Source organism: Synchiropus splendidus, chromosome 3, assembly GCF_027744825.2.
Source record: "Synchiropus splendidus isolate RoL2022-P1 chromosome 3, RoL_Sspl_1.0, whole genome shotgun sequence".
Lineage (NCBI taxonomy): Eukaryota > Metazoa > Chordata > Actinopteri > Syngnathiformes > Callionymidae > Synchiropus > Synchiropus splendidus.
Genome location: NC_071336.1, coordinates 35,768,701 through 35,783,525, shown reverse-complemented (window position 1 = coordinate 35,783,525; position 14,825 = coordinate 35,768,701). Strand labels below are relative to the sequence as shown.

Below are 14,825 nucleotides of genomic sequence, written 5' to 3'. Positions count from 1 at the left end.
ATTAATGAGTAAACCAGCGTTTGCGTTGGTCTTGGCCGACGGTGTTGTGAATCAATTAAGACGCGTAGCAGCAGGCCGGACTCTAATTGGCTGAGGCGGCGCTGCCGTGCAGTCGTGGACTCCCACGCGTGGTCAGGCGCTGCAGGCATGGCAGTGGCCGTCTGTGGCACCTGTTTGATCCAACCTGGTGGGTGTTTGAGGCAGCAGGCTCCATCTTCCCGGCCCTGTCATGGATGTGGCTGATTAAAGAAACGCTATCTCTGCAGCAACATCAGTCGTGGTGTCGCCTTTCTTCTTCACCTGTCCTGAATATCCGCAAGCTACAACCAGGCTACGACCAACACAGTATTCATCTGAGCACAGTAACTCGGTCTGTCCATCATCTCCTCCTGCGTGGGGCAACCGCTGAAGTTGAGAGGTCCGGACTTCTGTCTTGCATGGAACTTTGTCCGTCTCTTCTGGAGTAATACAGTGATGTCAACTGAGAGTGGGTCTGCCCATGGACCTCTTCCTAGTCCTTTGGACGGACTCCTGCTAATGCAAGACCAGCTCTGCTATGTGGACCCAGGTGACCACGTGTCTGTGGTTGGCGATCTCTTGTCTGGGCTCCTCCACTTCCCCACTGACCCCACTAATGATCCGACCTGCAAATCTCAAGACGTCCCCAGAAAGCTTTAATGTCTGAAGATGGATGGTGCTTGATGTTGAAGAGCACTTCAACGCGTTCAAATTCTTCTCGAATCTCTGATCCATTTGCATAGTTTTTCTCTCAAGATCTTTGGCGCCGCTTGGACTCTCATTTCTCCTGAATCAATCTTTTGTGACCTGGGGCGTTTTATTTATGGTTCATCCTAAGCTCTGCTAAACATGCATCTCTGTCTCGTGTAAGAGCAAGTATGGGTGTGTTGGTGACCTGCAGTGTTCACAGCTCCTCTAGTCATGAATCCTGGTGTGGGAGCCAGAACTGACCCTTTTATTCAAAGATGAGACCGTCTGAAGCCCATGTGAAAATATGGTCTATATAAGCCTCCACAAGAGACCTTCTCTGGCCAGCATGAAGGCCTTGAAATGCTAACCCATAGAACCATAGACCCTCAGAGGCTGACATCAGGACGAGTCTAGGAAGGTTGTTTCAGAAGCCAACACTAAGACTTGGTGGTATGAAATAACACTGCACAGTGCAGAGTCCAATCCCAAAATGGAGAGCCATGGATCCTAGACGTACTGTGCTCTAACAATATGATCCACGTGGCACATTCCTCAGTCCCACTTGTCCAGGGTCCATGTCCTCACTGTTGCTTTTGACTTCTTCTGAGACATTGCTCTACCTTTGACGAAGTTGTTACCATGACAACCCGACCCAGTGGGAAAAGCAGGTGTGCTATGAGTCGGTTATTCCTCCAGCTTCTCCTGAGTTCTTCTGTAAGAATGCCACGCCGTCAGGAACGCTCTGGACTGAAATAGTTTGGCGTGTGGCCCCCCCGCTGACTCCTCCTGATGGCTGTTCCGTCACACCAAGCTGAGAAGAGACAGATGGACGCGGAGCAGGCGACCAGCCGGGCAGCAGAATGAGAATGTGAGGACTGGAAGCTGCAGAGGAGATAAACCGCGCCGTCTCTGCGACCACTTCATGAAACCAGATTAAGTCAAGGATCCCAATTTCCCCTCAATTACTCCCAAAATGTTTTTGTGGCAGAAAACACGCTGATGACTCTCTCTCTCCCCCGCTCTTTTCTCCTTCCCTGTCATCTCCCTCTTCTCGTCTCCCAGCTCATTAACGCTCCAGGAGGGGGAATCATTGTCGACATATTTTCAAGGCAAATTTATTTCTATACAACGCGGCAACCCAAGGTGCTTTGAAGAAAAGAAGCGGGCAATGAAAGAGGCGAACTTGCTGACTAGAAAGAGTGAATGCAAATGTGATCTGAATTCTGGAAGAAGTCTGTAAATGTGTGAGGAAGAATGACAGCGGCAGAGCCTGACTGGAACTCTCAGACCTTTAATATTGGATGTGAGAGCGACACGTCATGAATGCTATTAGCACCTGAAACTGTCAGTGGTTTACACTGAGTAAAGGCATGGGCGATGTATTAAGTTGCTGACTTGCTCACATCACTAATGATAATGGAGCCCCGTCATGGGCAACTCGCGGGACCACTGGCTCTTTCCCAACAGGTACACACCTGTGATGAGCTCCCTCAGAAGAAACTGTCGTCTGCTCCTTCATCTTTCTAGCATGAGTGGGAGGGAGGCCAGGAGAGGACCGGTGGGCCATTGCTGGGACGAGGGGTGGGACTTCTCAGGAGTCTTACACAGGCCTACACATAAGAACCAGTCTTTGATGGAGCAACACTAGCAGAGGAACAGCACTTTCAGAGGCCAACACAAAGACGCCTTCTCTGGTCAATGCTGGGACCTCTATGGTTACCTCTTTTGGCCCCCATAGAACGCCTGAGAGGTGCCACAAGGCCTTACCTTACCCATGTGTCTGGCCTGTGGCACCCATCATCATGATCACCGTCTTCCACGCTACCTGCCCTACCAACTGTCTGTGAGGGAAGTAAAGAAGTGACGACCCCACAGTCCAGAGTGGTAGCAAACGTTCCTCTTGCTCGCTCTGCTATGTGCTAATTGGTCAGACATTCATTGCTGCCTCACTGCTCTTAATTCTGTAGCCACCTATCCAGCCCTGGTTCCTAAACAACCAGGCCCCGGACGAGGATGGAATCCAGCTTCATTACGCAGGGAGGCCTGCAGGAAACAAAGAATGCTAATTTGCAAATGACTCGGCTGCGGAGGCCATTAAAACGCCGGAAAAATGGCGAGGAGCAGATTCTTTGCTGCTCCGTTGCTCCCAACCTGGACACGACTGTGATATCGCTGAGATGTTGATGCAAAGTGATGTCCTTAAGGAGAAGCCACTCTTCCGAGCAGCCGGCGCCATTAATGAAGATTTCCTTACTTGCCCAAGGGCGGCCGCTACGACTTTATTACCACTGACACGCTAAGTGGAGATACATGATAATAGGACAACATGCGCTAACGATCTTTGTCACAGTTTCACTGGGGACGCTCTCGAGCTACGTTTTTGGCTTTGCACTCGTGGGTTCAAAAGTTCGGAGTATCCAGACAACCAGCTTTGCGCTCTGATTCGTTTGGGTTCCGGCTCTAACTGCAGACCCTTTTTTGTTCTGTGCCGCCCCCCAGGGCCCTGACACACTGAAGGAAGTGTACGCGGTCATGACCCTGGAGATGTGACTCATGCTGTGTCTGCATTTAGCTTTTTGTTAAAAAGCCTTGTAATTCAATTGGTTTCATTGGCAATCTGTTGCCGGGGCGACGCTTTAGCCCAGAGGGAAGGCGTTGTCTGTGTGTTCTGGATGACTTCTTTCAAACCAGGGAGAGCCGATCCACTTCATTCAGCAAGAGTCACCTGGGTTTCTGTTGGTTTTTAAATCTTGCATACGTTTAAGATGTATATTTTGTTACTGCTGTCATGATTCTTTTAAGAAATGTTCCTCCATTCATCTGTATGTTTTTTTTTCCTCTTCTGTGTTTGAAGCCCTCGTCGTGACACGGACTGGTTGAGAAATACAAATGAACAGACTAGTGCGTTTGTGTTTCGCTCTGAATTCCCATTTGAATGTTTAGATAAAAGTGCTTTGTTTGTGTTCCACGCTGAAGAGTGCGACTCTGCCGTGTGTGTTTTACATAACGCTCCATCGTTCTGCCCTTCACAGACGTCTCTGGTTTCATCTGCCGCTCTGCCCATGAGGTGTGCAGCGTTCTTAACTCTTCACCTCGACTATAAACGTCCAGAGAGGCGGCATTAGCTTTCACCTTGGTCACTCGGCTGCACCTATATGGCTGCTTTCATGTAGCTATTGATCAGCGAGCATCTCGCCATCGATCGCTCCGCTGCACTACTGCGTTTGATGGATTGATTGGCAGCCGGCGGCCAGAGACCAATTTGTCAGGGAGCATCGGACCTTGTCAGAGATGAGCCCCATTACGTCCCAATCATGAGTGTGTGTGTGTGTGTTCTGCTTCCAGTGGCGTAACCAATCACGATTGGCTTTTTTTGTTTCCCGAGTGTGCAGCGCGAGCGAGCCAGAGGCTTGATTTCTCGACGGACTGGCTGATTGAAGCGTGCTTCACAAATGGAGATCATAGTAGCAATTTCACCGCCGAGGCTTTAGGCGCGGCCCCCCCCCTCCTCCACCCGATCGGCTCCTTGTTGACATTCAGATAAACATGTTTGCGTACGTCTATATTTTCCTGGGCTCTAAATGGCGGTGATTCACATGATGATTTGTGCCCCTGTAATTACATCTTCTTGTGTCAGAGAGAGGAGGACGCGGCTGTTAGTCTTAAACCCTCCACTCCTTGCAGGATTAATCATTGTCTGTGGATCGGCCGTAATTGAAACATTAGCTGCTTGGGTCTATATGCGGCTTGTGGGCGGATCAGGTTGGTGGGTTTTAATCACAAGTGTTGATGAGGAGGGAAACTTTACTTTCCGTGGTCTTCTGGAAGACTCGAGTCCCCTGACGGTCCTCCACTCAGACGCTTGAATATGTGGATGGAGGAGGATCGCACTGTGCTGCCATGACAACGTTGTGAGCACGGTCTGCAGTTCCACTAGGGGTCAGCCTTCCATCTCAACGTGCTACCGTGGCTCTCAGAAAATTGTCAACAGCCTTCACAAGGGAGTCTTGAAGCTGTGTACAAAAGTGGGGATGCCAATGAATACCCATGCTTGAACGTTGTTCAAGGCGTCCAGATAGGTGGACGACCCTGGATGACCTACTTATCCCAGTCATTTCACTGCGGTGCAAAATGGCTTTAATGAGCTGAGAAGGCATAATTTGCATGACTCATTTGAGAGCGTTTCTGACATTTAGGCTCACGAAGAGAACTCCCAAATACTACCGACATGTTTCATGGAGGAGTTGTGAGCAGAACGTGGAGGGATTTCCAAAAGAGAGGGTCAGTGTTGATTATCAGCGGGCCATGGCTTTCCCAAAATTGCTCAACACGTGTTGTGCCACGTGTTAGGGACTGCAGCTTTTTCATATATAACTATGACCCCTTCCATTGCTCTTGGACCATGTTTGTAAGGATATCTTTCTTGACCTGAATGCTTTCAAAAGATATCGTTGTCATGTGTGCTTTCATCACCTCAGTCAACCAACTGCCCCCCCGAAAATCTTTGTGGGAATGAATGAATTAAAACTCAAATGTCACAAAAACGTTTGGTTTTAAAAGGGCCGACCCACTGGTGAGTAACAAAGTGCGATGCAGAGAGGAGCCCATATTGAAGTCTGAAGTCCCAAAGAATCTTCGCTCATCTTCGCTTTCTATTCCAACTCATCCTCACTCCCATGGTGTAATGTATTGACGTTGAGAAGTTGACTTTTGCATCCGATACTGACAGTGAATACATGTAGAAGGAAAGGAGTGCCATTCCATGGCTTACCTAACCCCAACCTCCGTCTGTCTTTCACGTGACGCGCTGCCCACGTCGTCTGAACATGTTCACGTGCCCAGTGTCATTATATTGCGCCATGGGAGTGGGGATGGGTTTTCTGAACCAGAAAACCTTATTAATCCCAAGGGAAATGATGTTCGTAACATGCTCTGTATGTCACAATCAAATGAATAAGAAATAATATTATACAGTGCAAAGAGTAATACAAAAGAGCTTAGAAACAATGGCAGAAGAAAAGAAAATATTGATAGATTGATATTTTCCTTTCCCAGTTAAATGGGTTCGGTCGTGGCCATGTCAGCATAGACATTGGTCTCAGTCGTCATCTTGTATTTCAGATTCTTCATAGTAGGACGAGATCAACGCTCTGGGACTTCTAACGTTGGATTCCTCAAAACAAAAGCTGCTGCACCTGCTCACGAGCCATTAGCCGAGATGTTTCGACCGTCATGAATCTTTCATTGGCAGCTGTAGGCAGCGCTGGCCAGCTGGCCGGGTTGCAAAGTCCCGCGTCAGAGCCACTGACCAGAGCCAGTGGAGGAGTAGAACTGGACCTGCTGAAGATGAAAGAGCTACAGTGAAGCGTGTCTTTCGCTCCGTCCTTCACCGTGGTAGATAAAGATTAAAGGTCACCCCCACAACACCAGCCCAGCGGACTCATTTTCAAGAAAACTGTGGAATTGGCCGAAAGCACACTGATCACCGTGCAGGGGAGTTCTGTCTCCCTGCGCGTCGGCTCTTCTCTTCCATTTCAGTTCCCCCTCAATCTGATTCAAAATCCAGTGTAAAAAATGGTGTGTTGCAAACCAAGATGTCTGGACCCGATGATGGGCTCATATCTGCTTCAGAGTTTGTCTAGACCGTGACATTCCTGCTTCACCAGAGGACATGAATCGATGCTAAAGATGTCAATGGAGGGAGTTTCACCTGCTGATCAGTTTGACAGATTCACGACCACCTGTTGAACTCTGCACTGACTGCCTGAGTCACTCGGCTGTGTGTGACACATTGCCTCTCCATAACAAGTATGACAGGGAAGTCTGTGGTAACGAAGTCTGGCGAAATAGAGGGTTTGGAGAAAGTGATCAAGTCAGAAATGAAGGGTCTGAAGGAAGAAATGTGAAAACAAGGACATGATGCTGAAGGCCAACCAGAGGATTTGGTCAACCTGAGACAGTCAGAGAGGAAACGGAGGGACAAAGGAGGAAAATAATGCCAGGTGTCCTGTCGCAGCTGAAGGATCCAGTAAAAGAGCTGGAACAAAACCATCAAGGAGGCTCATGGTAGCCTGTTATCCACAACCAACAAAATCAGAATCACAAAACTATTCATCCCGAGGGATGTTGTGTAAGACAAAAAAAAAAAGACAAAATGAGGAATTCAGGCGTGGAGTCTAAGGAGACGAGTGAAGAATACGCTGATATATTCATCGGCAGAAGACATGGATGCTGATGATCTCAGGATCTTCTTGGAGAACCGAATCAAGGACAAGGTGGGACAGGGAGATCAGCTGGTCAGCTGGAGGCCTGCCATCCTGCCCCCCCCTCCTGTGAAAAGCCCCGCGTTAGACCACCCACAAAAGGGCGCCAAGACGCAAGTGGTCATGAGGTTCCTGGAAGTGAAGGCAGAGGCACACATTTTGTTCCCTGCAAATCTGAGAGTGGCAAGGTACCAAACCTCAGAAGAGGCGTTTCAGACCCGCTGCCGCATCACCAATGGCAGTTCAACAGGGATCAAGAGTAACACATTCAGAAACTTTCTGGAGTCAAATAATGCACAGAATAGTGTATTTTCTCTGTCAAAAGATGAATTATTCATTCTATATACATATATATATATTTTTTTTTCTACTGATATTGTCATCATTTGTGCTCTCACTATATCCAACTATCTTCACTTCAGTTTACTTACAGGACTCTGGAAATCCACGTATAGCTGACAGTCTGTCTGGGAGAAGAAAAAGACGTGAAAAAGTGGCAGATATTTTGGAGATTTATTCTTCCCACTGCTCTGTTTCAATCCCTGAAACCTCATCAGAATGGAAACATCATTGTTTTGTGTGACTTGGGATTGAAAGAAACCATCTTTTATCAAATGAAACCTGATGCGTGGGGCTCATTGCCATGAACCAGATGTGTTTTCTGTTGACCAATGTCAGACCATTGTGCGACGTCTTGTTGAATCCAGCCTGTCGGATGGTGACCCGAGTCGTCCTCTGTAAGCGTGGACGCCACTACATGCACTCATCTTGTGACCAACACACACGCACCTTCTCCTGCTGCTGGTGGACTCAAGTCACTCTGATTTACCGATCCAGTCAGTGAGGAGTCTCCAGGAGCCTGCACTTGTGCATTTGGATCTGGATAGTTGCTTCTCTCTCATTAGCATTGGTCTAGCACTCGATCGATCATCTATCCAGAGTCTGCTCGCTGAGTTGGCTTCGTCCAGCAGAAGCTTCCTTGTTACTCCCTGGGGCTACTCAGCTGAGGCGACTGCGATTCCACGTGACCGCCCTACTTCTTTGACTTAACCGGCGTCACTGTAAGACCGGTGCGATTCACAGCTTCTGTGATTTACTGGGCTTCCGTTAAGGGAGCCCTCAGGTGCTCACTATCGTTACCACTGGTATAAAACTCTGCAACATTTGGGTTCAGAAAGCAGTGGCTCAGTGGAGGGGTTGACTTGTGAGGTAGTTTGGAGCAGTGAAGCGGCTTTTGTGGACGACCTGGTTCGGTCACTGACCATGGGTTCCTGGGGTTCGCTGTGGCTTTAGCGTCTTCATCCTCCTCCTCACACTGACTCTCTCGCTCTCTCTCTCCAGGAGCTCCGGGACGTCTGGCTCAACTTCCCGCCTCACCCCCTGCAGGTAGGTTCACTCTGTTGTCATTTATGTCGGACTGAAAAGACAACACACGTCATCCATGTTTGGAGGCCGAACGTTCCGGCTGTGTGTGGCCTATGAGCCCGCCCGCCATCTTCACACACCCTGTCATTACTGCTTACTCACTGTGCTGCAGGAGCACTGCCCCGAACCACTGACGGTGTCAATAGTGTTTGTTTGAAATTAGGATTTGGGAAGAAGAGATCAAAGATGCGGTAGCTGGATTACAGTCCCAAATCACTGTAGGGGCTGCTGGGGTAGCAGCAAGCATCTGCCTCTGTGATGTGCTCACGAGGGGAAAGTGTTTCTTTGTGTGTTTGCCGAGGCGTTTTTTTCTTTCCGAGGCACGTCAGTCCCTTGATCTGCGCCTGGCGTGTCTGTGTGCTTCGGCACATTGTCGCATCTAAATGACTCGAGGTTTACTCGACTTGTGTTCTCGATGTGTGCCATTCAGTCAGAGCGAGGATGTGACTCAGGAGTCTCGTCACACATGGTCTTTGTAATGCATCTCCATGCGTGCACCCTTCATCTAAATACTGGGGTTCACTCAGTCCCATTATTGAATATGAAAGGAATTATGATCAAGTTAACACGTAGGACAGGGAGGTGTGAGACGCTACAGGAAAACAAACAAAACATTGAAGAGATGGTTTTGATCGTCAGACTCGGATCATGCCAGTGATGAACACACGATTAACATTTGTTCAGTCTGACAGGTCAGTTGAGCCTCAACAGAATCTGTGAGGACACACTGAACTATAAGGTTGCTTTGTTAGGTGCTCACTCCGGAGGCAACTCTGACCATATTTTCGACCTCCTGTCAATACAGGATCCCCCACAGGTTCTGAGAACATAAACACACAACTGATAGTTTTCGGGGTACGCCAGGTGTGTCTCCTATGTTACCCCGTGATCGAAGCCTCAGTGCTTGAGTCACAGAATGCTGAGTGCAAGTGCAGCTCGACTCATCCTTCGTATTAAAATGCTACCCGTCATGCAGGGAAGTTTGTAGAATCTGGAGTCGGCGGCGTCCACTGTTCCAGCTTCTGTCTCCAAGGCTCTGATGAACCGTCTTCAGCTGGGAAACGGAACAAAGCTCCTGAGGGGGTGCCCGGCGGCACAAAGGTGTCGACCCGTCCAGCGCTCAGTCGAGTGCCACGTGAGGAGTCACTGGCTGCTTTAGAGCGCTTGCCTCCTCGCTGTGTTGGGGGCGAGGGCCTTTACGCCGGGTGGTCCCGTGCCAGCAGGGTGATGCCTGTTAAACTGTGCCAACCACATTGTAGCTCGGCGGCCTCCCGACCTTTCAGCTGAGCTGAAAGAACAGATCCCCGTCCTCGTTACTTATTTAGATCATTTATCATTTTTATTTGTTTCATAATTGATAAGCAGCAGAGACAACGAGTGCCGGAGCCTGGACGTGTCGGTGGACTGGCCATTAGAGCTCTGTCCTCGAGCAAGTCTCAGGCTGCGAGTGTTGTCCCTGTTCCATCGGTCCGTCACATGTCCACCCGGGCAGGGATGGATGCACCAGGACAGGCCCGGCCAACCCACGGCTCCTGAGCCGCATGCGCCTCTCTCCCCAGTTTCATGCGCCCCTTCACCAAATGAGCCGCAGAACTGGCTGCGATTTTGAGATGATGGTTTATACAGGAAATAAGAATAAGTAAGAGCTGTTCCAGCGAAATGTCAAAATGTTGTTCAAAGACTTTGTGTTTCACTTTGAGACATAAACAATAAAACTCGTCGCACGTGGCGATGTGAGTGGTGGTCCTCAGACTTGAGCCTCATCAGATCCACCATCAACACCGCTGACATGACTCAGTTCCATGCTTGACTCTGTCCTTCCCTCAACTAAAGCTCTGGCATGTGTTTCACCTGTGACTCACTGTTGACGGTGGTGAAGTCTGTGAAGAGGAGAGGCTCCAGTCTGCAGCGTGGCTCACACACACACACACAGAGCGGGGCCACGTTATTGGTGGCAGGAGCCACGTCCAAACATAGAGGAGTCAAGTCAGTGGCGCCCACATTTCTATCTACGGCGCTTGATATTTCCAGGAGGATCAGGGTCAAATGGAGGGATTTGAAAAAGACATGCACAAGAGACGTACGCCGGACGTGAACCAGCAACCTGGTGACACACAGGGATGAGCTTTAACCACTATACTGAGTCAGGTGAGCAGCTGCTCAGGTGAAGCCTCACAGCCTGACGTGTTTGGAGCATGTGGCTCTGCTCAGCAACACAATAGAAGAGTGGGGCTCTGAGCCTGGGACTGGTGCGCCAGCCCTACACTGAGAAGACCCCAGAACACCTCTCACCTGGGTGTGATGCTGGCGGTGGAGTGCAGGTTCAGCCTTCAACTCCCAGGATGATGTCCAGCCCTGGTGTCATATCAAGAGGCTTTCTCCTCGGTCTGTATCTCTCTGGACCCGTGGAAACAACTGTCCAGCCCTGATGCAGAGGGACGAGACATAAATGAATCAGGACTTTTCTTAATGAATGAACGCGGGTGTCAGCTCAGCACGGCTCAGGCAATTACACGTGTGTCCATCTCCGGCGTACATGAGCAACCGCCAGCGACATGGCCTCTGGAGCGTGGTGGAGCGGCGTGTCGGCTGACAGGCACGTCTTCCGTGTTCGCTTGATTTGCAGCTCTCCACATGCGTTTGCCGGTGTGGCACGTCGGCAGCTCCTCTGTGGTCAGACCAAGAGTCTCACTGCCTCGGAAGACCTCTGCTCTCATCCTGAGCCAACAGTGGTGCTCAGATGCGGCCGCTGATGACTCTCATCTGGCCCAGCAGCACTTGATGCCGTCGCGCCGGCCGTTCCCCCCGAAGGACAGCAGCGCCTCCCAGCACCGAACTCGTCAGATGTCGTTAGTGGTGATGCGTGACATTTGAAAAGTGCCTTTCCTTAATTAACAAGAGCCGGAAAAATCCAACCCTTTCTTTGGACGTATGGGAAGATGGAAGCCATGACATGACCGGCGGCGTTCCAATTAAAATGCTGTGTTTCAAAGTGCGTTGCTGCAGCCTGCGCTGGGCGGCGAGGCTGTTGACTTGTCAGTGGTGGGGAGACGCAGGCGCTGAAGGAGTGACCGCTCTCCTCCATGGCTACTCCTGTGCTGAGACTGAGCAGAGCCCACTAACAAGGTCAGTCCAGCCACAGTTGCACTACGCTGAGACCAATTAGAGCTTTCTGCCGGCCTAATTAATGCAGCCATCAGGAAATCTCTTGATTCAGCAAACATGCATGCCCATGCTTTCATAGCGTACATCGTAGGTTTCTAATGAGCGCAGGCATGAGTGCCATTATAGTCGAGTCAAGCAGAATGTTTTTCCCCCAACTCTCGTACCTCTCCAGCGAACGAGCCCCGCGCGTCCTCGCCACCGTCACAGCCAGCATTATCAAAGGCCGCCTGCCTGTGAACCCAGGAGCGGGACACCACCGAGGCGTGCCGCGTGGCCCTGTCACCGAGGATGCCAAGTGACTGTTTGAATCGCTGGAATGGCGGGGAGGAACCAAGGCGGCCGCTTTGACTCTGGATTTAATGACAAAGAGACTCCGTCTGCTACCGTCGGTTTGTTTGGAGGCGGAGTGAAACCAAACACACTAAACGGCTACACGGGCCCTCCAGCAGCTCCTTCTGTAGAGACGCGCATCGTTGAAGTCATTTATCTGACACAGTCGCGCGGAATGAGCCCATTTAGGAAGTTGTAAAGTGTCAGCCGCCGCAGCTCAAAGGAAATATAGAATCCACAGAAAACAGCAACAAGTTCTTCTCAGTGAATCAGCAGTGACTCAGGTTGGTGAGTCACTCGCAGCCAACACAGTGCATGTGGTCAGCGCTGCAGCCTCACTGCCGGACGGTCGCAGGTTGGACTCCTGCTTGAGGCCACTCTGTTTAGAGTTGGCAGGTTGTGTTGGAGGCGTTTCCCCTCCACAGTCCAAAAACCTCCCACCCAAGTAGCTGGGATTGTCCCGCATCCCTCAAGTCAAATGTCATGATTTCAGGTCAGGCTGGTTTCTAATGCGTTTATGTTAGTCCTGTTTTTCATGTCTTAAATTTTTGAAAAGCACTTTAGTTGGCTGCAGGAAGCTTTCTGTGTAAACCACCTTGACCTCAACTGTGCAGCTCTATTACTGTAGTTGCTTCTCAAACATCTAAAATGTGCTGTTACAAATTATCGATGTAAAAGTCTCCGCTATAAAAGTAGTAGTTGCTTCTCAAACATCTAAAATGTGCTGTTACAAATTATCGATGTAAAAGTCTCCGCTATAAAAGCAAATCGAACTTTGTTGGTGAGGTTGTGTTTTCACCGTAGAGGTGCCGTCAGTACATTTTTCTTGTTGATTTTCATCAGCTCTCGACCTGCTCATGGGATTATGTTGAAAAGAGGAGGTGTCCGTGGACCATGATGTTTGCTGATGATATCGCGGTTTGTCGTGAGACCGAGGAGGAGGTGGAGGAGTGGAGGCGAATGCAAGTCAGCCAGTGAGGTGAAGGTGACGGGAAAGAAAGACGTTTTGGACCTGGAGCTTTGCTCTCAGGTCTCAGAGAAGTCATTGGTGTCTGCGGTGCATAAACCTTGTTGGGCTGAAAGTCGTGTGTCAGTGGTGGGTGACAACAGACATGGCTGCTCGACTCAAGCCTCTTCCACTCGCTCGCTCTGTCGTTGCAGGTTCAAGAGCCCCTGACGGACCGACAGCTGATCGAGTCGTCTCCGGTGCTGCAAAAGCTCACCAGCTTCGAGGAGTCCATCGGCGTCCTGTTCACACACGTGCGTCTGCTGGCGCGAGCCTTCACCTTGAGGACGGTGGGCTTCAACCACCTGACCCTGTGAGTGACTGGTTTTCTTTCAGCGGTGAGAGACCAGGGCTAATTAAGATTCAGTGTGAGGCGACGGCGCCCACATGTAATTTGTGGGGAGTCTGCAGAAGTGACCAGACTGTTGTTGTTTTCCTGCTGAGGTGATGAGGGGTGATGCATTTATAATGCGTTATGATCTGACTGTGGACGTTTGCCGAGCATCTGAAGCAGCCGACTTCTCCTCACACGTCCGCGTCACCCCCCCGTCTTCTGTTTTCTCGACTACAGAACAACAAGTGCGGTGTTCAATATCCTCAAACTCACCTGGTCTGCTGCAGTCGTCTGTACCCGGATATGAGTGCCGCAGTCTTGGGAACTTTGAGGTGTCATGGTCTCTCAGATGCAGTCAGTTGAGGATGAAGCTTTGCAGCATTACCGCGTCATGAAATGATGTGTTCAGGAGAAGCCAGGATCACTCTGTGAGCCGGAGTTTAGCATCAGCAACAGTTCAACATTAGCTCTCAGCGTTAGGCCATTGGACTCTGGTCAGCCGTCAGAATGAGCGTTGTCAGTGGCAGGGCAGCGCAGACAAGACACGCGGCTGAATTAAAGCAGCCACTTCACCCAAGCTGCCAACTCTCATGCAATTGGTGTGAGACTCATCGTGACACGCTCATCTCCCCTGCATTGCAAGTCATTCATTAATTCACCCCAGTGGAACAGGACAACGTCCAATGAAATCTGTCACCTTTCTAAATAAACCAACCTCTGTTGGTCAGCGCTTGCACCGGCTGACCGGAGGCAGCACTGCGTCACGCTCTACAGTTGATGCTGCTTAGATGCACTCTCCTTCTGAGAGAGCGCAACAGTCCAGAACAGTTTCAAATGAGCTGCAGATTTTGGTCAAGTTGCTATTGAGATGATGGTTTACACAGGAAATAGGAGGAAAAAGGTGAGAGCTATTTTGGCAAAATGTAAAAAAATAGTTCAAAGACTTTGCCAGGTGAAGCCTCACAGCCTGACGTGTTTGGAGCATGTGGCTCTGTTCAGCAACACAGGAGAAGAGTGGGGCTCTGAGCCTGGGACTGGTTGTCCAGCCCTGGTCTAGTAGCTTATGGCTTGTAGGTGGCGCAAGTCGATGCCAAAGGAAACTACTAGTGGATGTGGAGAGCACTGAATGTCTGAGGACATGCATCAAAGGAGCGGGTGCAGAGTGGAATCCCGGTCTGTGTGAGGAGATATGAAGCGTTGGCCTCTGGCATCCAACCTTCCATCTGCGGAGCGGCGGCCGCCTCAGGTGTCTGGCGCCTCTCGGCAGGTCAACTCCCGCACCAGCCGCGCGCTTGGAGGTCAGCCTGTCCTCTATTCATGGATCAAGTGAAAGGTCAGGAGCCAACTGAGCTTCCAGCCTCTTCGCTCGCCAGCCTCCTTTTCTATCTCCTGACCTCATTCTTCCTTGGGAGAATTTGGCGCCGGCCTACTTTGCTCTGACCTCTGGGTTCAGTTACTCCTCCTGGTTTCTCTGAGGTCATCGTACTTTGAAGACTAACGAGCTAATGGAGAGGAAGTGGATATGATTTGCTTTATTCTTTGAGAGAAAAGAGCAAGTTGAGTCAAGTGCCTCTTGATGGAGGCAATTTAGGTT

The 14,825-nt window shown here is 50.1% G+C and overlaps 1 protein-coding gene across 5 annotated transcripts in view; it reads left to right on the top strand.

Moving 5' to 3' along the window:
• The window catches only part of drosha (drosha ribonuclease III), an 80,403-nt gene that overhangs the window by 47,849 nt on the left and 17,729 nt on the right, over nucleotides 1-14,825 (top strand). For 3 of the 5 annotated variants that reach the window (XM_053858695.1, XM_053858692.1, XM_053858693.1), the window contains 3 exons: nucleotides 1,771-1,851; nucleotides 8,313-8,357; nucleotides 13,053-13,210. In XM_053858695.1, the coding sequence (XP_053714670.1) occupies nucleotides 1,771-1,851; nucleotides 8,313-8,357; nucleotides 13,053-13,210 (284 nt within the window). The other 2 variants (XM_053858696.1, XM_053858697.1) reach the window with 2 other exon arrangements.